This window comes from Hemitrygon akajei, chromosome 1 (assembly GCF_048418815.1).
Source record: "Hemitrygon akajei chromosome 1, sHemAka1.3, whole genome shotgun sequence".
Lineage (NCBI taxonomy): Eukaryota > Metazoa > Chordata > Chondrichthyes > Myliobatiformes > Dasyatidae > Hemitrygon > Hemitrygon akajei.
Window position 1 is genome coordinate 27065343 of NC_133124.1, and position 23084 is coordinate 27088426.

General features: G+C 43.4%; 1 protein-coding gene across 4 annotated transcripts in view; it reads left to right on the plus strand.

The window, feature by feature from the left end:
• The first annotated feature begins 5723 nt into the window (after nucleotides 1–5723).
• The window catches only part of LOC140725046 (uncharacterized), a 52177-nt gene continuing 34816 nt past the window's right edge, over nucleotides 5724–23084 (plus strand). For 3 of the 4 annotated variants that reach the window (XM_073040020.1, XM_073040003.1, XM_073040011.1), the window contains exons 1-2: nucleotides 5724–5810; nucleotides 6193–6296. Coding sequence is in view for 2 of the 4 variants with exons in the window: in XM_073040011.1 (XP_072896112.1) it covers nucleotides 5801–5810; nucleotides 6193–6296 (114 nt within the window). In the remaining 2 variants the exon portion in view is untranslated. Of the gene's footprint in view, nucleotides 5811–6192; nucleotides 6319–23084 lie in introns of all 4 variants that reach the window. The other variant, XM_073040027.1, reaches the window with a different exon arrangement.

Below are 23084 nucleotides of genomic sequence, written 5' to 3' on the forward strand. Positions count from 1 at the left end.
GACAGACTCTGTTTTGTAGTATATAAAAGATTGGCAAAATTTTCACGAAAAAGATCTTTAAACTTCCTTGTAACTGTAATCCCAAGAAAAGTAAATTGATTATGAACTGCTTTAAAAGGGAGGCCACAAAATGCTAATTCTTGTGCTTCTTTATTAATTGGGAAAAGTTCACTCTTATGTAAATTAAGTTTATAGCCAGAAAACTGGCTAAACTGATCAAGAAGTGAGAACATTGGAGGTAAGGATGTAGACAGATTTGAAAGAAAAAGTAATAAGTCATCACCATAAAGAGAAACTTTATGCTCAACACCCCCCCTCCAAATCCCGATCAATTCAGGCCAGCTTCGGAATGCTATCGCCAGAGGTTCTATAGCCAAATCAAAGAGAAGGGGACTTAAAGGGCATCCTTGACTCTCCCAGCATCTGGAACATATTTCCTGCCTCTATCTTGTCCAATCCCTTAATAATCTTATATGTTGCAATCAGATCCCCTCTCAATCTCCTTAATTCCAGCATGTACAAGTCCAGTCTCTCTAACCTCTCTGCGTAAGACAGTCCGGACATCCCAGGAATTAACCTTGTGAATCTACGCTGCACTTCCTCTACAGCCAGGATGTCCTTCCTTAACCCTGGAGACCAAAACTGTACACAATACTCCAGGTGTGGTCTCACCAGGGCTCTGTACAAATGCAAAAGGATTTCCTTGCTCGTGTACTCAATTCCCTTTGTAATAAAGGCCTACATTCCATTAGCCTTCTTCACTGCCTGCTGCACTTGCTCATTCACCTTCAGTGACTGATGAACAAGGATTCCTAGATCTTTGTATTTCTCCCTTAACTAACTCTACACCGTTCAGATAATAATCTGCCTTCCTGTTCTTACTCCCAAAGTGGATAACCTCACACTTATTCACATTAAACATCATCTGCCAAGTATCTGCCCACTCACTAAGCCTATCCAAGTCACCCTGAATTCTCCTAACATCCTCATCACATGTCACACTGCCACCCAGCTTAGTATCATCAGCAAACTTGCTGATGTTATTCTCAATGCTTTCATCTAAATCGTTGATGTAAATCGTAAACAGCTGTGGTCCCAATACCGAGCCCTGTGGCACCCCACTAGTCACCACCTGCCATTCCGAGAAACACCCATTCACCGTTACCCTTTGCTTTCTATCTGCCAACCAGTTTTCTATCCATGTCAATATCTTCCCCCCAATGCCATGAGCTCTGATTTTACCCACCAATCTCCTATGTGGGACCTTATCAAAGGACTCTTTATTTCATTATCTCATGTTTTGTGATTTATTGCTATTTATTTATATTTGCATTTGCAGAGTTTGCTGTCTTCTACTCTCTGGTTGATCTTTCATTGATCCTGTTACAGTTACTATTCTATAGATTTGCTGATAACGCCCGCAGGAAAATTAATCTCAGGGTTGTATGTGGTGACATTTATATACTTTGAAAACAAAATTTACTTTGAACTTTTAATAATTAAAAACAACCTATCAATTGAAAAGCACCTTACAAAAAAAAACTGTTGTATTTGTACTGAAAACGTTCAATAAAATGGGGCCGGATGCTTTGAAGATGTTCATTATATCGTGACGTTCTGGGGGGGGGGGGGGGTGCGCGGTCGACAGCCCGCCCCTTCATTTCTAATGACCAATACTGTTTATTGTTCTTGTGTTAAAATGCTTTTGTGGGATTATGCTGGGAAATTCCGGTTCATTTATTGTTACATTTTAGCTTGGGTTATACAGATATTCACTCGTGTATTTACGGGTCACCCTAAACGTAACTGGGGTGTGTGATGGTCACTTCCACTGTCTGGTAAGACTATTTGGGTTCGCTCCCCTGGTCATGGTGCCTGGTGTGTTTGTGATGGTATACCCCCTGAATGTAAATATGAAAGAACAAAGTGCCACATGGGTGGCAAAGCATTAGAACTTTGAAAATGTAAAGGCAGTAATGGTACCAACTGTAAAGAATTGAAAGTCTTTGAATGGTTATTGTATATAATTTTATTTTGGAATAAAGTATGTTTTGTTTAATAAAAAAAAAGATGGGCCCGGACCTGCTGGAAGTGTACAACGCTACGCTGCAGGCAGGCAGCATGTCAGAATCCATGCGGAAGGGCATCATCACCCTCATCTATAAGCAGAAGGGGGAGAGGGAAGACATCAGAAATTGGAGGCCCATCTCACTCCTGAATGTGGACTACAAGAACCTGTCCAAGGCTGTCGCCAACAGGGTCAGGTCTGCACTGGAGCAGGTGATCCACCCGGACCAAACCTGTGCTGTACCGGGCAGGACGATCTCAGACAGCCTCGCGCTGCTGAGGGACACGTGCAGGACAGGAGGGGTGGACACCTGCCTGGTCAGCTTGGACCAGGAGAAAGCCTTCGACAGGATATCGCACACGTACATGGCGGATGTACTCTCTAAAAGGGGATTTGGGGAGGGAATCCGGAATTGGATCAAACTGCTCTACACGGACATCTGTAGCGCAGTCCAGGTCAACGGGTGGGAAACAGACAGCTTCCCCATCAGGTCTGGAGTCAGGCAGGGCTGCCCTCTCTCCCCTGTCTTGTTCGTGTGCTGCATAGAACCCTTTGCCGAAGCCATCAGGAGGGATGGGGGCATAAGAGGGGTGACGCTGCCAGGCAGCGGAGGGACACAAGTCAAAACCTCCCTGTACGTGGACGACGTCACCGTCTTCTGCTCTGATCCGAGGTCAGTTCGCAGGCTGATCAGCAGCTGCGAACAGTTCGAGCAGGCGTCGGGGGCCAGGCTCAACCGCACCAAGAGCGAAGCCATGCTCTTCGGCAACTGGCCCGAGCGATCCAGCGTCCCCTTCACCATCAGGGCTGATCACCTGAGGGTGTTGGGAATCTGGTTCATAGGGGCCGAGCTGTGCAACAAGAACTGGCAGGAGCGGACTGCCAAGGTGAAACAGAAACTGGAACTGTGGGGAGAGCGCTCCCTATCGATAGCTGGAAAGAACCTGGTCATCAGGTGTGAGGTGCTCTCAGGGCTGCTGTACTTGGCGCAGGTGTGACCAGTCCCCTGCTCCTTCAGCTCGGAAATCACCCGAGCCGTCTTCAGATTCGTCTGGGGATCCAAGATGGAGCGGGTCAGACGGACCACCATGCACAAGTTCCTGGACAACGGGGGCAAAAACGTCCCCAATGTCGCCCTCACCCTGATGGCCAGCTTCGTGTGTGGCTGCATCAGGTTGTGTGTGGATCCCAGGTATGTGGGCACCAAGTACCACGACGTGCCCAGGTTCTACCTGTCACCCTACGAAGGATGGGTCTGGCCCCTTTCCCGCGCAACACCCCTGTCAGCTGGTCGTTGCCGCCATACCTGTCCTTCGTAGAGAAGTTCTTTCAGGTCAACGCCTTTGACCACAGGGCCATCAGACAGTGGTCAGCACGTAAGGTCCTGCAGGCACTGCAGGAGAAGGACGTGATGGACACAGTGGGGTGGTTCCCTGAGCAGACTGTCCAGTTCATCTGGCAAAATGCCTCATCGCCAGACCTCACCAACAGGCACCAAGACCTCGCCTGACTGGCGGTGAGAGGGGCCCTCCCTGTCCGATCCCTCCTGTACACCCGGAACGTCGTCTCCACACCCCTCTGCCCACGGGAGGACTGCAGAGAGGAGGAGTCGGTGACCCACCTCTTTGCACACTGTGGGTTCGCGGAGGAGGATGGAAGGGACAGTGTCGAGGTTCATCCTCAGCAGCTGCGTGACAGAGAACTCTGATCTACGGGCTGTTCCCGGGGACGCACACCGAGACCAACATCCGGTGCTGCTGGCAGATCATCAACTCAGTGAAAGACGCTCTTTGGTCGGCCCGAAATTTGATGGTCTACCAGCACACGGAGATGTCCGTGAGGGAATGCTGCCGACTGGCACATTCTCGGCTGCAGGAGTACGTGCTGAGGGACGCATTCAAACTCGGTGCAGCCACCGCAAGGGCCTGGTGGGGAAGGACCACAATCTAGGGTCCCGTGGGAGTTGAGGTGTTGGGGGGGGGGGGGGTTGGGGTATACCCCCTGAATGTAAATATGAAAGAACAAAGTGCCACGTGGGTGGCAAAACATTAGAACTTTGAAAATGTAAAGACAGTAATGGTACCAACCGTAAAGAATTGAAAGTCTTTGAATGGTTATTGTATATAATTTTATTTTGGAATAAAGTATATTTTGTTTAATAAAAAAAGTTTGATGAGTTCAACGAGTTTCCTCGTCTGTCATTATGGACCAACTGCTCGCCACAGTATTACCGCAGGTCTCACCCATTCCCCCCAAACCCCTCTACACCAACCACCCACTGCAATGTAAAGTTCCACTCAACTTGATCACAAAACTTTAAAGAGAATTCTTAAGGGACAGTGTGGCCGCAGACAATACTCAAAAATCACTAAGCCATCAAGTAGACTAAGTCCTCTCTAGCTAACGCAGTGAATCGAGACTCAAAAGGGGTGATGGATGCGACAGCTTTCTGTAGATACTGTCTATGGTGGGGAGAGATGAGTCCGTGATGCACTAGGCAGAGTACATTCCTGTGTCTTTGAAGTGCCGTAACCAGACCGTGATGCGGTCAGGATATTTAAAACGCTACATCTGTAGAAGTTTGATAGAGAGAGCTGTACGCCATTAATCTACATCAACCTAAATTTAACCACTCGTCCACAATATCCGAATCAGGTTTATGTTATGTCTTATATGACGTGAAATTGTCACTGCCTTGTATGATGTGGGATTTGTTGTGCGGCAGCATTACAATGCAAACACATCAAAGTCATTAAGTAGTGCAAAATGAGATGGACCTTTCGGAAATCTGATGGCAGAAGGGAAGAAGCTGTTTCTAAATCGGTAAGAGTGGGTCTTCAGGCTCCTGTACTTTCTGCTTGAAGGTAGTAACGAGAGGATGGCATGTCCCGGACGGGATGCCCCCTTCTTAAGTACTAATGGATGTTTTTTTCCATCGCACGCTTAGAACATAATGCAAAGCCCGAAGAAGCCAATAAAATATGCTAAATACCAGAAGTCACAGCCCTACGAAACACAAGTTTTACTGGGGTTGAAGGAAATTATGTGTATCGAGTTTGTTAAACTATGATGGTATAAACCCTTCCAAACAATAGAAAATCTGCAAAAGCTGGAAATCCAAGAAACACACACAAGCCAGCCAGCAAAAAGAGTACAGTCGGTGTTTCGGGCCGAGCTGGCAGGCCTGCTGAGTTCCTCCGGCATTTTGCGTGTGTTAAATGGTATAAAACCTATTATTTTAAATGTAGATGCCTCTGAAGAAGACCAAGGTACAACCATATTACAAGGTGCCAATAAAAGGAGTTCGCCTGTACTTACTCTGGCAGAAACGAGATACGCCAACATGGAAAAAGAATCATTAGCAAGTGGAAAAGTCCGCAAACTCTCCACCGTTCTCTACATTTGCAATATACCAGGTGTTGGAGTTCATACGCGAACACAACCCCATGTGCCAGCAAAACTGCACGGATCGCTCCCTGAAGCTTCAGAGATGCGATCTCACTTCTGAAATATAGTTAGAGAAGAAAGGGCGCCGGTAAGTGCTGCGTGCCCGCGGGTAGCGAGGTCGCGGGAACGCGCAACCACGCCGCCTGCCCGCCCGAGCGCTGAAAAGTGAAAGCACCGAAAGTGGGCGGTTTCGGCGAGCACTGGGCTTCACGAGGAAACGCCTCCGTGTTGCGCTCGATTTCGACCTGAGTGCACTTCCATGGTTCACAGGCTGCTCCGGCTAAAATGACAAATGGTAAGTGCCGGGGAGACAGACGAGTGCGACACGTAACCTGATTAGAGTTATAACTGCTCGTCTCAGGGGTCCTGCATTGTTGGAACCCAGGGAGAAGGGGATAAGCTGTGGCTAACACGCGGCTTCAGATCCGGATCCCGCACTGACGTCAGTTAGGCTTCCCCATAGGAATTTGCAACCCCGGTGGAAAATCCGGACCCAGGTCTTATCCGGATCTTTAAAGGCACCTGGCTGTGCTTGTGGCGGTGGTGGCTGATGTGTGGGTGACTGACTTCAGTTCAGAGAGTGAGTTATCACCGATCACATTTTCGGTTTGCACCGGGATTTAACGAAAAGTGGAAAACTCAAATAGGAAGCTGCGTCCTTCTCTGAATTTCCCCAGGGAAAGGACTCCAATTTGCCAAGCGTCACGGAAGAGAGGCGGCAGAAATGAAGCCCGTTCTCCAGCTGAAGTATGGAGAGAAGAGCAGGAAGAAGCCTGAACAGGTGATTAGTGGAAACCTGAGCAGTTAAGTGAGAACGACACACTGGTTACGGTATATAATTAATGATTTACTGATTGGTAATGATTACAAGAAAGATTATATTTAATAATATTAACTTTCTTGGATCTGAAGTCAACGAACTGGAATAAAACGGTGAGCTCCTTTCCAACTTGACAGTAAAATAAAGCACAGATGTGTGAGTAGAATAAATCACGTTGACTTAAACATAGTGAAGATATTTGTTTTCCCTTGTATTGGGTAGGCGTGAACAAGAGACCACTTTGTTTAAAAAAAATGTAAACATCTAAATGTGGACAAAACTTTATTGATAGATTATTTCAAGTTATCTGCAAATAAGTTAGCAGAATAAACAATAGGCCTGTATTTCGCTACCTCCCGCCCTGCTTAGGGAAATCCTTTTTTTCCGGTAAGATGGGGTTGCTGAATTTGTAGTTGTAATGGTATTGCCGGTATTTTATTGTGGAACCTATTTGCCGGAAGTGTTGGGGTTTTGTTTAGGGCGGAGAGTTCATACGATCTCGGGTGCACTCTGTTAAATGATGGTAAAAGCAGATTTCAGCTGGAATTTCTACAGATTCCTGCTGAAATCTACAAATCTGAATTCTGCAAGTGTGTGGTGGAGAGCATTCTGGCTGGCTGCATCGCTGGGGGGGGGGGGCTGCACAAGAACGAATTAACGAATTAAGTTGCAGAAGATTAGTCAGCCCCATAATGGGCACCAGCCTCCTCCGTAGTACCCAAGACATCTTCAATGAGCGGTGCCTTAGGAAGGCGGCGTCCATCATTAAGGATCCCCCCCACCATCCCGGGACCTGCCCTTTTCACACTGTTGCTGTCGGGAAGAAGGTACAGATGTTTGGAGGCACACACACTCAGCGATTCAGAAACAGCTTCCCGCCTGCCATCGAATTTCTGAATGAACATTGAACCCATGAACACTACCTCACTACTTTTTTATTTATTTTGCGCTATTTGTTTTACCTTAACTATTTAATAGACACATGTAGGTACCCACTGTAACTCAGTTTTCTCTATATTTATTTAGCACGTATTTCATTATACTGCTGCCTTAAGGTAAACATTTCATGACATACACTGGTGATATTAAATCTGATTCTGATTCTAAGGTTTCAGAAAAGAATTGAATTTGTACAGGGTGGAGTCCACTGCTATGGTTCCAGTAGCATTTGATCTTTAAAAATGCCAGTGTCATTCCACTCTTCAAGAGGGAGACAGAAGAAAGGAAATTATAGACCAGTTAGCTTCACCTCAGTAGTTGAGGGAATGGTGTAGTTGATTGTTAAGGATGAGGTTTTAGGGTATTTGGAGGCACATGGTAAGATGAGCCAAAATCAGCATGGTTTCCAGTAGGGAAAATCTTGCTAGACAAATCTGTTGAAACTCTTTGAGGAAATAGCAGGCAGGATAGACAAAGAATAGTTGGTAGACATCGTTTACTTAGATTTTCTGAAGGTCCTTGACAAGGTGCTACACACAAGGCTGGTTAACAAGATAAGAACCCATGGTATTACAGGAAAGATACCAGAGTGGATAGGCATAGAGTGATAATAAAGAGGGCCTTTTCTGATTGGCTGCTGGTGACTAGTGATTTTTCACACAGATCTGTGTTGGGACCGATTCTTTTTACATGATATGCCAATTATTTGAATGATAGTTGCTGATTTTGTGGCCATGTTTGCAGATTATACAAAGATAGGTGTAGGGACAAGATGATTTGGGTAAGCAGAATGACTTTGACCGATTAGGAGATGGGCAGAGAAGTGGCAGATGGAATGCAGTGTCGGGAAGTGCATGGTCGTGCACTTTGGTAGAAGGAATAAAAACCGAGACTGTTTTATAATGGAGAGAAAATTCAAATATCTGAGGTGCAAAGGCATTTGGGAGACCTGGTGCAGGATTCTCTAAAGGTTAGTTTGCATGTTGAGTCATTGGTGAGGAAGGCAAATGCAATGTTAGCATTCATTTTGGGAAAACTAGAATAGAATAACATTGATGTAATGCTGAGGCTTTATAAGGCACTGGTGAGGCCTCACTTGGACAGCTTTGGGCCCTTTATTTATGAAAGGATGTGGCGGCATTGGAGAAGGTTCACAAAAATAATTCCTGGAATGAAAGGCTTCTCATGTGAGTGATGGGTCTTTGTCTGTATTCTCTGGAACTTAGAAGAGTGAAAGCTGTTTGGGAGGGTTTATACTAATTTGGCAGGGGGATGGCAACCGGAGTGAAGGGACTCAGGATAGGATGAATTGTAGCAGATAGATAGACAGAGGGGATGGCATGGCGCTTCTGGTAAAGAATGGCATCAAATCATTAGGAAGATGTGACATAGGATTGGAAGATGTTGAATCCTTGTGGGTTGAGTTGAGAAACTGCAAGGGTAAAAGGACCCTGATGCCAGTTATATACAGGTCTCCAAACAGTAGCTGTATATAATTGCCAGACCACGTGAACTGCAATCCCTAGACTTCTGAAAGAGGTTGCAGTAGAGATTGGGGAGGCATTAGTAATGATCTTTGAAGAATGACTGGACTCTGGCCTGGTTCTGAAGGACTGGAAAATTGAAAATGTCACTCCACTCTTTAAGAATGGAGGGAGGTAGCAGAAAGGAAATTATAGACCAGTTAGTCTGACCTCAGTGGTTGAAGTCAATTGTTAAGGATGAGGTAATGGAGTACTTGGTGACACAGGACAAGATAGGACAAAGTCAACATGGTTTCCTTGAGGGAAAATCCTGCCTGACAAACCTGTTGGAATTCTTTGAGGAGATTACAAGTAGGATAGATAAAGCGGATGCAGCGAATGTTGCATGTTTGGATTTTCAGAAGGCCTTTGGCAAGGTGCCACACGTGAGGCTGCTTACCAAGTTAAGAGCCCATGGAAAGTAACAGGAAAGTTACTAGCATGGTTTGAGCATTGGCTGATTGGTAGGAGGAAGCACATGGGAATGAAATGATCCTTTTCCTGTGACTGGTGTTCTGCAGAGGTCGGTGTTGGGACTGCATGTTTATGCTGTATATCTGTGATGTAGATGATGGAATAGATGGCTTTGTTGCCAAGTTTGCAGATGATGCAAAGATTGGTGGAAGGGCAGGTAGTGTGTGGAAGTAGGAAGGCTGCAGAAGGACGTAGGCAGATTAGGAGAATGAGAAAGAAAGTGGCAAATTTGGCCATGCATTGCTGGACAATGCATGGTCATGTACTTTATAGTAGAAATAAATATTATTTTCTAAATGGGTAGAAAATCCAAAAATCTGAGATGCAAAGGGACTTGGAAGTCCTTGTGCAGAATATCGTAAAGGCTAACTTGTAGGTTGAGTCAGTAGTGAGGAAGGCAAATGCAATGTTAGCACTCATTTCAAGTGGTCTACAATACAAGAACAGGGATGTGATGCTGATGTTTTATAGGGCACTGGTGGGGCCTCACTTTGAGTATTGTGAACAGTTTTGGGGTCCTGATCTAAGAAAGGTTGTGCTGGCATTGGAGACGTTTCAGAGGAGGCTCACAAGGATGATAGTGAATGAAAGTGTTATCATGTGAGAAATGTTTGATGGCTTTGGGTCCTTACTGAAATTTAGAAAGATGAGGGGGGATCTCAATTGAATATTCTGAATATTGAAAGGCGTAGACAGAGTAGATATGGAAAGGATCCTTCCCATGGTGGGGGAGTGTAGGATAAGAAGTCACAGCTTCAGATTAGAGGGGTGTCCATTTAAAACAGACCTGAAAAAATTTCTTTAGCCAGAGGTTAGTGAATTTGTGGAATTTGTTACCACAGGCAGCTATGGAGGTCAGGTTGTTGGGTGTATTTAAGGCAGAGATAGGTACTTCATTGGCCATAGCATCAAATGTTACAGGGAGAAGGCCGGGTAGTGGGGAAGAAAAAACAGGATCAGACATGATTGAATTCTGGAGCAGTCTCGATGGGCCAAATGGCCTAATTCTGCTCCTATGTCTCGTGATCTTATAGGCAATGTGGGCCTGTGATCTTATTGTGTATGGTTTGAATTGTATAGATAGTAATATAAATCCTCAAACATTTGTTATTACTGCATAATGACTTTTACTGATAGTCATAGAGCATGGAAACAGGACCTTTGACCTATGTCATCCATACGGATCAAAATATTTTCCTAGCTGGTCCCATAACCCTCTGAATTTGGCTCATATCTCTTTGAACCTCTGTTATCCATGGTCCTGTCAACATGTCTTTTAAACAATATAAATGTTGATGTAATTGTACTTGTCTCTAGCATAGCAGCTTGTTCCATATATTGTTCCATCATTTTCTGTGGGGGGGAAATCTTGCCTCTCATGTCCCCTTTAAATCTTTCCCCTCAGTTTAAAGCTGTGCCCTCTAGTTTAAGACTCCTACTTGTGGAGGAGTCCATCTTAGATAAGACATTAGTCCATCGTATCTCTGCCCATCATGATTCTATCAGGCCACTTCTCAGCCTGCTTTGCTTCAGGGACAACACTTGGAGCCTATCCAGTCTCTCCTTATAACTTGTAATGGTATTGGGTTTGTTGACCGCAGATCAAGATCCAGAGCAGGCAGAGAACCAGAGCGGGGTGTCCAAAAGTGGAGGAGGGTTGAAGGCGGTTGAAAGATTCATCCATGCAGGGTGTGGAATTCTTGCCAAAGAAGTGGGCTCAGAGACAGAGGCGACGGATGAAGAGCTTGATGTCATGGCAGTGAAAGGGGACAAAGGTGAGGCCCTTTCTGGGGACAGGACATTCTGCTTCAGAGAAGAGGAAGTCAGAGGGAATGGTGAAGACAAGGAGAAGATTAGAGGTGGACTCAGAGGGAGGAGGGTTGGGGTGCTCAGGGAAGGTAGGGTGGGAGGAAGATGAAGGCTTCATGAAACCCAAGAGGTCCCCAGTGGGACCTGAAAAACACAGTGCTGGGGGAAGGGGAGACTGGGTGCCCAGCAGCAGCGAATAAAGCTTATGAAGTGCATAAACTATTCCAACTATAAACAGATGTTATCCTTCTGGTTCTGCAAGCTACCTTGGACTAAGCAACTTAAGAATCAGCTTGTCTGTTTGACACAATCCAAGTTAAACACCCCACTGTCTTGTACTCCACTCTTGAGCAATAATAAAGCAGGTGCAGTGACTCTTTACAGACAGTGTCTTCAAAATAGAGAGCTGTTTTATAAAGAGTATCTGTTTAACTTCAAGCTGCTTTCCATCTCCATTTTAAGAACAGAAGACTGACTTCCATTTATAAGCAGAAATTAAACAGCACTGTAGTTGAAAGTTTACTTACAACTGTTTGTGACCTTTCAAACAGCAGCTGCAATTTAGAAAGCAAGCTTAGCAAACATGAGATAGTAGCAAATATCTATCACGTTCCCCTCTTGGTAAATTGAAGATTTCTAACCCAGCTTCTTCCTGCTGATTTCACTTTGAGATCAAGAGTCCTGCCAAGACTCCTCTTGGGAACAGGCTAACACTCCTCCAATCATTCCATTAGTTAAATAGTACTAGTAAAGTCTCTCTTTCCTCTCTTTGATCCGATGCTCAAAGTGTGATTTCTTTTTCTTCTTTAGAGTACTTGCTTCCTTAATCTGAGCCGCACACATTTCCCAAACTTAAAAGGAAAGTCACCATTATAATTTTCCATAAAAGATGCATCAATGCCCATATTATGTCCACACAGGTCCATCTTTAAAACCTTCATCCCCACAAACAGCTTTTGCCACTTCCTCGATGCAAGTTCAAATCACTGTCTCTGTTACCATTGGTTCATCTGGTCATCAGGTCATTCTTTCAATAAGCTGAAGGTAGTTCATCTCTTTGACAGCGCTGTTCACATTGCTTTCAATGCAGTGCACAACTTTACTCAGGTTTCCTGAGAACAAGTCTTGTAAACAAGTTACTGATAGTGTAATATTGTCTTCTTTTGCATAAAGATCAGTAATCTCACATTTTAATTGTAGAAAGTTATATCTGTCAGCTACATGACTGTACAATATAATAATATACATAAAAATGAAATATTTACAAAAGTAAGGAACAGTACAATTCCCCTGTTAAGAATTCTCTTCATATACCTTTAACTCTAAGCTCCCAGAAAAAAATGTCACAACACAAGAGTTAGTCATGGCCCTCCCATTGGAGTGAACACCCTTTGGTATCCTGTAACTTAACCTTCTAATACCAATCATACCACTTGCATATGTTTCTTCCTATATTGGCGATTCTGAACTCTGTATGTATTTGTTCAGTCCTTCCCCCACGCCCCCACTAACTTCTGTGTTTTCCCAGAAAGCTTTAACTGAACAAGGGCTATCCAGTCTGTTCTGTCAAACCTTGTGTCATGGTCCTAGCTAGCAATTCCCCATCTTGCTATTACCTCCTTAATTGGGCCTTAATCCCTTCGTCTGTTTTCCAGTCATTCCCTTCGTCTGTTTTCCAGTCATTCCCAGTTCCACTAATTACTGCACACCTGGTTCCCATTAGCGAACATAGGATAAAACTCCATCATCACAGCCATGCTGTGCCAGTTCTTTGGTCGGCTCTAGTGTGAGTAAACCTTGTTTCCTGATTCCTTAGGACTGGCAGTTCTAAGCTCCGCATCATTTCCTGGATACTCTACGTAAATCTTGTCTCTGTGTAAAGACTCTCCTGGATACCGGTTCCCCGTTCACGGTGGTGCTAACGCCTCACGACTCTGCCTCCGTGCCTGTGTCTTGCACTTGGGTTCGTCCTCAGCCTCGTCCTTGCAACACCAACACCGTAGGATTTTATCATCCAGACATATACAAATTGTTCTAGTAACAAATATAACATGATTAGCAGTACTAATAGGCTTGGTGGTCCTACTTGTGACATTGCAGGAGTACCACATAGGCATATTTTGCATATACCCAAATAATAAGTAAAGCACGTTCAAACAGTTCTACCTTGTGACAATAAAACACTTTGTACACCCCGAAGGCTCTAGGATTATGTCTCTGTTTCTGAAGAAATCATAATAGAATAGGTTAAAAAGGTTACCAGGGGCATGGCATTCCTCAGGGGTAGCTATCTTTCTCCTCCTGGTAAGTCTTCCACCATTGTATAATGTAACATACAAAATAGAGCAAGAGATGGTTTTAAATTCAAAGGTGCAAATCATGATAATATAATGCCATCATTAGCAATGAATAATGCATCTGCAAAGTACATTATGTAAAATATTAACCATGTATTTCAAAAGTTACCCATGCTAAAAAGTAAACGTGACTTCTGAACAGGTAAGTAAAAATAATGTTTGTTGACTCATCTTTCTATTTGTAAGATTGTGTTATTAAACCCATTATTCTCAACAAATAAATCCCAACCACCCTCAAGATGAGGTGAGAAACATACATACCTGGATGCAATGTTAGTGATCAAGAATAGGAAAGGGAAAGGAGCAAGGATAACATGATCAGGGCAGTCCCTGCTCCTCGTTCTTCCACGGTTGAGGATGAACCAGAGGACTAAGTGAAGAGGTGAGTCCGGGGTGGGGACAGTAAAGCAGTTACAGTATGTGAGAGATAACCCATGGTACTGCTGATTGGGTAGGTGAGTTAACAAAGTCTTCGGAGTGGAGCTGTTACACAAAAAGCAGAAGCCACCAAACTTCCATCCTTGCAGATTTCAACATCTGAACAAAATGAGTAGTAATTCTAACAGCTAAGGGAGTTCTCCAGAAAACTGCAAAAAAAAAACCTGTAACCTAATTTAACGTAGTGCCAATCCACCCAGAAGCTATCCACGGCTATGGAATCTAAATGTGCAACAGTTAGAAAGATCTCAGCTATTGTTTCAGCTGCAGCATTAATCCAGTCAGGGGTTTAGTATGAGTCTGCAGATGGAACTTGCGAAAATAAAAAAAAAGTGCCTGCTCATGTGATTGTCAGTTTTGCTACTCTTGTGATGAATAAAGAAATATTCTTTTAATTTGACCTAGCTTCTTCTAGCCATTGTTAACAAATATCTAGTCCTCTAAGAACATTCTTTGTTCTGCATCCATCATAAATCATTCCTTCAAACTGGACTTGTATTTCTACCTTGAGATATGCAACATGGGTTAACTCATCAAATTATTCCAAGATTTATTTCCTTTATAAGCTTTAAAAAGTAAATGACCCTCTGATAGCAGTTTGTCTGAACAACTTTTGTTATCAGCACTGTCCACCTTCTGAGTGAACTGAGGGATCACATCATTGTGATTGTGAGAGTGAGCAGTGCCAAGGCATGGCTGTACAAGCAGCTTCACTATTGTATTTTACTGTTAGAAATCACGAAAATTGTTTAGGGTTGGGGATAGTTTTTTTTCTCTTTCTGTGTGTGATGTTAACACCATGCAACTGAATATACAGCAATGATTGAAGGCTTGCCTATGTATGTAGCATTGTCTATTTAGAAAGTAATGTTATCTGTGTGTAACCCCAAAATTTTAGCAGTATCAATTAGTCTTCAACAGTAAAATTTGTTACAGGCTTATTTCCCTGTTTTCCAAATTGTAGTCGAAGTCTCTCTGAGATATAATTGAATTCATAAGGACACCAATAACTTTGAACTAATTTTCATTGCAAGGTATTATATGCACCATAGTGTGAACTATTTATGACTGTTTGACTTGGGCAAGTATGAAATTTGGGTAGAGACAATAGCCTCTGGGCGTAAAATCTTTACAATGCTTATTGGACTCATCAATTTCCATTGACCAGGGAGGAAAACTCTGTTGAGACTGATTCTTTTTAGGTTACATATCAGTGATTTGGATGATGGAATTGACGGCTTTATTGCAAAGTTTGTAGATGATAGGTGGGGGGGGGAGGGTGGTGGTAGGTTGTTTTGAGCAAGTAGAGAGGCAACAGAAGGGCTAGTTGAATGAGCAAAGAAGTGGCAGATGAAATACAGTGTCGGGAAGTGTATGGTCAATCACTTTGGTAGAAGAAATCAAAGGGTTAACTCTTTTCTAACTGGAGAGAAAATACAGAAAACTGAGGCACTAAACGACTTGTGCAGGATTCCCTAAAGGTTAATTTGCAGGTCGAGTCTGTGGTGAGAATGTAAATGCAATGGTTGCATTCATTTCAAGTGGATGAGAATATAAAAGCAAGGATGTACTATTGGGACTTTTTAAAGCACTGGTGAGGCCTCACTTGGAGTACTGTGAGCAGTTTGGGTTGCTTAGGAAGGATTTGCTGAAACTGGAAAGGATTCAAAGGAAGTTCACAAAGGTGATTCCAAGATTGAATAGCCTGTCATATGAAGAACGTTTGATGGCTCTGGGCCTGCATTCACTGGAATTCAGAAGAATGAGAGGTGAATTTCAAAAGCAAACACGAGGAAATCTCCAGATGCTGGAAATTCAAGCAACACACACAAAATGCTGGTGGAACACAGCAGGCCAGGCAGCATCTATAGGGAGAAGCACTGTCGACGTTTTGGCCCGAGACCCTTCATCAGGAATGAGAGGTGACTTTATTTAAGCCTATCGAATGGTGAAAGGCCTTGATAGAGTGGATGAGGAGAGAATGTTACCTCTGGTGGGGGAATCTACGACCAGCGGGGACAGCCTCAGAATAGAATGGAGATGAGGATTTTTTTTAGCCAGTGAGTGGTAAATCTGTGGAATTTTTTGCCAAAGGCAGCTGTGGAAACCAAGTCTATTATGTATACTTAAGGCAGAGTTTGATAGATTCTTGATTGGTCAGGGCATGAAGGGGTTACAGGGAGAAGGCAGGAGATTGGGCTGAGAGGGAAATTGGATCAGCCATGATGAAGTGGTGGAGCTGACTCGATGGCCTAATTCTGCTCCTATCGCTCATGGTATTATAGTCTAAAACATTTTTGCTTCATCTTCGGTTCTGCTTCAGTGCATATTAACAAGCAAAGACCTAGATTGAGGGCTTAGCTAAACCCTTTTGGAACATAATCCCAAAATGCAGAAAATTGTCATGTTAGCTTGACATTTAACAATGGAGTGGATTAGTAGCCATAATTGGAGATATAGAAATGACTAAAATCTTTGTAGTAAATATGCTCATATACTAGTTGGCCATAAAAGGAAAGTGCAATAAGATACCTGTTGGATGGTGAAGTCTTCTTTAAAACTATTTTGAGTTTGCACAATGTTCTAGTCTAACAGTTTCAATGCCATGTTCCCATGAGTGGGACCATTCAATGACATAATGGAGTCTATATTTTTCTTCAAGTGTAGAGGGATCCATGTCAAGGGATTTTTTTTTATTAGTTTACCATCAATATCAGGGCTGCAATTTTTCAGTTTTGTTAGGGTGTTATTAATAATTTGTGTAAGTGATTCTTTACCTTGCGTTCATTTCATCTGCAATGCAGTCAGATTGAATGCTTATGTGGATTGGAACAATCACTTTGGCAGAGGCAAGCATTAAGGGTTCTAGTGTATTAGTTCACATATGACCAAAAGGTAAGGGCCATTTAGTGATATATAAATTAGAATCATCATTGCTCTCCGAACCCCTGTAAATAATATTCTGAGTCATTAAGTTTTAGGCATATCCAAGCCAGATGAGACATTATCTGTGGTAAATGTGACTTCATCTGCGAACAAACAAATGGTAAGTAAGGCAGCACTGAACAGTATTTTACTTTTAATATTTGTGCTTATAATAATACAAAAGTAGCGTTTCTTCCTGGAGTCTGAGTCTGTCTTATTCTGAAAACAATCCATTCTGTATATATATTCCTGGGCAATGAGATCTTCAAGTGAACAGGATTTTTTTTGTTGCTTTTCAGATCTAAACTTGTATTTCATTTTTATAGTACACCTCACTCCCTCCAGTATCGGGGTATAGGGGTTCCATGGTGGACCAATGTACCAGTCTAATATAAGGGTTCCACTTGCTGTGGGAGAATAAAGGCTGCTGGGTCAGCTCTGATGTTCTCTATGGAGACAGTTTTAATTGCAATCTTGTTTCCCCTCCCGGCCTCGATTGCCAAAACCTTGTTGTTGATAACCTGGGCAACGAAATATGCAGCCATAGTCATAGAGAAGTACAGCACAGAAACAGTCCCTTCGGCCCATCTAATCCATGCCAAAACCATTTAATCTGCCAGATAATTTCTGATCCTACAAAAACTTGCCTTTCTCGGATTTAGAATCTTAACCTGCAGATGAGACCTATATACTTACATATTTACTTTGAAGCTAATGGCATTGTGGTCACTGGAAGCAAAATGATCCCTTACACAAATCTCTGTCACCTGCCTTGTCTCATTCCCTCATATCAGATTCAGTTTTTCAGACTCTCTTGTTGGGACTTCTACGTACAGGTGAAGGAAACTTTCCTGAACACATTTGATAAACTCTGTCCCATCTAGTATGCAATTCCCAGTCAATATGTGGAAAGTTAAAATCACCTACTATAACAACCTTGTGTTTCTTGCTACAGCCTGTAATCTCTTTACAAGTTTGTTCCTCTAAATCCCCAGGACTGTTGGGTGGTCTATAATTATAGCCCCATTAATGTGGTCATACCTTTCTTATTTCTCAGTTCCATATTTAATGCCTCACTAGTTGAGTTCTCCTGTCTGTCTGATGGAGCTCTGCAGTGACATTTTACCTTATTAGTACACCAATCCCTCTTCCTTTAATCCCTCTTGCTCTGTTGTGTCTAAAACAACAGAATACCAGAATACTGAGCTGCCAATCCTGCCCCTCCTGCAAACATGTCTCACTAATGCCTACCATGTCATAATTCCAGGTGTTGATCCATGCCCTGAGTTCATCCGCCTTTCCTACGATACTTCTTGCATTGAAATGTGCACAGCTCAGGTCACTAGTTGCACCATGCTCAACCTTTTGATTCCTGACTTTGTCTGAGGTATTACCAACATCTATTTCCATAACCTCTCCACTAACTGTTCTGGCTCTCTGGTTCCAATCCTCCTGCAACTCTAGTTTAAACCACACTGCAGCATTAACGAACTTTCCTACTGAGTTATTATTACCTATCCAGTTTGGGTGAAAACTGTCCTTTCTGTACAGGTCTCACCTTCCCTGGAAGAAAGCCCAATGATCCAAGTATCTTATGCTCCCCCCTTCTACACCAACCAATGTGTTAAACTCTAATCTTCCTAGTTTTGGCCTCACTAGCACGTGGCATGGGTAGCAATCCTGAGATCACAACCCTGGTGATCCTGCCTTTTAACTTAGCACCTAACTCCCTACGCAGAACCTCATCACTTGGCCTACCCATGTCTTTGGTACCTACATGAACCATGACCTCTGGTGTTCACCTTCCCAGTTAAGAATGCTAAGAACTCGATCCAACATGTCCCAGGCCCTGGGGAGGCAATATACCATTTGGGAATCTTGTTCTTGTGCACAACCTCCTGTTTATTCCTTTAATGAATCCCCTATCACCACATCATGCCTCTTCATCTCCCCCACCCCACGTTTGTTCGTTTCTGAATCACGGAGGCAGATTCAGTGCCAGAGACCCAACCACTGTGACTCTCCTCTGTTAGTTCATCCCCTGACAGTATCCAAAGTGATATACCTTTTGTTGAGGGGGATGTCCACAGGGGTACTCTGCACTGGCTCCTTAACCCCTTTCCCCTTCCTGACTGTCACCTAGTTTCCCATGTCTTGCATCTTGGGTGTAACTACCTCTCTATATGCCCTATCTATCACCCCTTCAGCCTCCCGAATGATCTGGAGTTCATCCGGTTCCAGCTCCTACTCCTTAATGTGGATTGTTAAAAGCTGCAGCTGGATGCACTTCTTGCAGGTGTAGTCTTCATGGACACTGGAGGTCTCCTTGTCTTCCCACATCCTGCAAGAGAAGCATCCAGCCATCCTTCCTGGTATGCCGACTGAGCAGATGTATAGAAGGGAAGAAAAAAAACACTACCTTTTGCCTTCTCTAAGTGAAACCTCAAAGAGGGAAAGCCTCACCACTCTAACTCTGTCCACTCCAGTGCTGGAATCCCCTCCTCTCATACTTCTGATGTTGCGGTCAGTGCTCAACATCTAGGATGGAAACCCGAGTTGGAATTATTTTTGTGGCATTTCCTTCTCAGTCCCCTTTTTGTGGTCCCCAAGCTGTCTTGTCAGGTTCTTAGAAGGCCTGTAACTTCCTGGCATTCTGAAATAGTTAATTTCAGAATTCCTTCAGCATTATTTGGAGGTGTGGTGCACACTGCCTGCAAACTCTGATTAGTCAAAGGTTTAACAAGTTGATGGGATGTTTGTACTGGGGAAGATGCAGCGGCTTCCTGTACAGGAGCCTGTCCCTGTAGTCTTCTTTTACAGGCTATGGTCAAACTTTTTAGTAATTCTAATGTATGTTCCCAAGCATCTGTTCTCCAGTTTTCTTTAGTACCTCAGGCCTGGACAGGGTTGTATGGGAGACCGGCAGCTGTCCAAGCTGCAAGTCTCCCCTCTCCACGCCACCGGTGTTGTCCAAGGGAAGGGCAAGGACTGATGCAGTTTGGCACTGGTGTCATCGCAGAGCAATGTGTGGTTAAGTGCCTTGCACAACGTGCTGCCTTAGCTGAGGCTCGAACTAGCGACCTTCAGATCACTAGACCAACGTCTTAACCACTTGGCCACACGCCAACACGTGCGCCTTTAAGGAATGCATGATATCCCCATGCATCAGAATTAAGATGTTTGCAGCGCCAGGTTCTTTTACACAAGCAGGTGGTCTCCACCTGTGTGCTTGATTTCTATCAAAAAAAGGGGCCAATTCATTGTCTTCTGGCGTGAATTATTGCTACCTTGTGTACAAATTGTGATGGGCTGAGTCCAGCAGGTCATACAGTGGGGTTTGGTCTGTCTAATCTGCATCCTACCTTCTGTTCTATCCCTTCATAAATCCAGTCTCTGATTTGAAGAATAAAATACTCGTTGTGTTTAATCCCTACTCTGGAAAGGGAGTTATCCCTACTCCCTTTCCGGTTTACGATGGTGCTAGTCCAGCAACTAACTTATCAGCAACAGAAACAAAACAAAGAAAACTACTAAGTAACATTAATAACACTTTGTTAATAACGATCAAAGCTGACGAAGGAGAGTCGAGTACTGGCAGAGGCACAGGCGAGAAATGATCAAGGGAGGCTGAGGCACAGGGAAGGCGTGGTCGAGGTAAGCAGAGGCGGGGTTGAAGCAGAGTCAAGGCAGAGTGGCATCCTCAAGGGCCAAATTGCGGTGGTGGGGTTGAGGCCCAGAAGTGGTCCAAGAGCGAGGATCAATCCTACGTTTGGACGATTTAAGCACTGAGCCGGATTGAAAAGGTCAGGTTGTCAGGACTGGAAGTGAGGCGAGGGCCAGTTCTGCTTGCTGCTCCTTGATGACTACCCAGCTCTGCAATGAACTGAGGCTGCTCCACTTGTAGTGATGTCTGGCTTCATGTCTTTTATAGCTATTTGCTTACTTTTATTATTTGCACAATTTGTTTTTTTTCTTTCTCTCCCTGCACATTTGGTGTTCGACAGTTTTAAAAAATGGGTTCTTTTGAGGTTTCTTTGTTTTGTGGCTGTACGTAAGGAGACAAATCTCAAGGTTGTATAACGTATACATACTTCGATCATTTGAGGAGTATTTTAATGATTTTGAGGAGTTGGGTATTGTCCCATATATCTGTAATTGCATTAACACATTCATAATATCGACCAGCATTTACCTGCACAATTACTGGAAACCAGATCTTGACCATTTTCTAGTACTAGGTGGAGTGCCGCAGCAGTTACTGAGTGTGCTCAGAGTTGGACTATTGCTAAAACTTGTTTCTAAAATAACGTTTTTAGTATAATGTGACCATTTTGGGTGCCAAATGTGATGGTGTTGGGTTTGCTGATCGCAAAGCTCTAAACTCAAACAAAGACTTTAAGACCTTTTGGATATTGAATACCCACGAGTACTCTCACTAAGGAGAGATTATAATGTAACTAACCAATCTTTCATTACTTAAGTGGTGGGTCTTCTCTCTCTACCAAGGAGAAGATACTTCCAGCGAATAAAGTAGTTGAAAACACAGTTCATTTATTTACAGTGAGACACATTAAACAGCACACAAAACTCTTAAAACACATTAAAACTCAGGAACTTTCTTATCTTAAACATTTTCCAATTACAAACCATTTCTAAAACACAAAGCATTTCTCAAACATAAAGGATTAAGGATTTCCAAAGCTTGGGTACAATTCTTCTAAACTAAAAAGGCATTTCAAAGATGCAGACAAACAAGTTGTTCACCGCAGAAACAGAAGCTGGAGGAATGGATTCTAGTTCTTCCATTCTTCTTTATGTTCCTTACTACACTCCTAATATGCCTGAACTGCTCTCTACAGTTATACCCTTTCCATTGGCTTGTTTGACTTCACAAGCATGTGATATTTCCTCAGATAATCTTCTAGCACAAATGGCTTAAAAGCATTTTCAGAGACATGGATTTAAGCTAGCTATCATTAATACTGTAAAGCTAACTTTCGAGTACATTAAACTCTTCCAACTATAAACACATCAGTTATTGATATGGTAAATGATATTATCCATCTGGTTCTGCAAAAGCTACATTGAACTAAGCAACATAAGAGTCAGCTTTTCTTTTTAAAACAATTCAAATTAACAGCCCATTATCTTGTACTCTACTCTTGAGCAGTAATAAAGTAGGTGCAGTAACTTAAAAAGTAGAAGCGCTTTTTTAATTTCAAGCTAATGTCTGTTATTTACATTTAAGAACCGAGTCTGATTTCCATCTACGACTGGAAGCTAAACAAAGCAATATTGATGAAAGACTACTTACAACTGTGACCTTTCAAATGGCAGCTGCTCTTTAGAAAGTAAGCTTAGCAATTATGAGATACAAGTGAATATCTACCACAGACTGAAAACCTTCAGTCCTGGCTACATCATTGTGAATCTGTTCTGTACCTTCTCTGGCTTAATCACGTGATTCCTACAGTATGGTGATCAGAACTGCACGTGAAATTCCAGCTCCAGTCTCATTAGTGTCTTGTACAGTTGAAACATGTTGTCCTGATTCTTGTACTTAGTGCTGCATTCCATGAAAACAAGTGTGCCTTGTGTAGTCTTCACCACCTTGTCAGTGACAGCACAGTAACTTGGTAAACTGTTTTACAATACCAGCAATCGAGCTTCAATTCCTGCTGCTGTCTGTAAGGAATCTGTATGTTTTCCCTGTGACTGTGTGGATTTCCTCCAGATGCTCCAGTTTCCTCCCACATTTCAAAGATGAATGACAGTGATTCTCAATGGGGGCGGTACCACCTCCCCCCCCCCCCCAAGGGGGCAGTTATGTGTCTTAAGGGGATGTTAGGGGAAATAGAGGTCATCAGGGCGGCATTCAAGATTCTTGGGACGGACGGTAAGTGGCACCCTAACTTGAGGCACGAGACCTGACCGACCGTTAGTAGAGCAGGCACTTCCAAAAAAAATGAGGCACTGGGACACAGGAAGAACCATAGCTCCGCAGGCAGTGAGCGCTCATTGTCACAATGAGTCTGAAACTCAGCAATCTCTTCTGACCTTACCAACCAAACGGACATTGGGAATGCATAAATTAGCACCCAGGGTGCCCAACAGTTCCCCATGACTAGCGGCACGGAATGAGTTCATGCAATTTAACAGTTGGTAAGTTAAGTACGCCCACTCAACTTTCTCTACAGATCTACAGAAAACAGGTCACACAATGATACAGCACTGGCCAGAACCAAATGATGAAATAGAGCCAATCAGTGAACCTGCCAATCCCG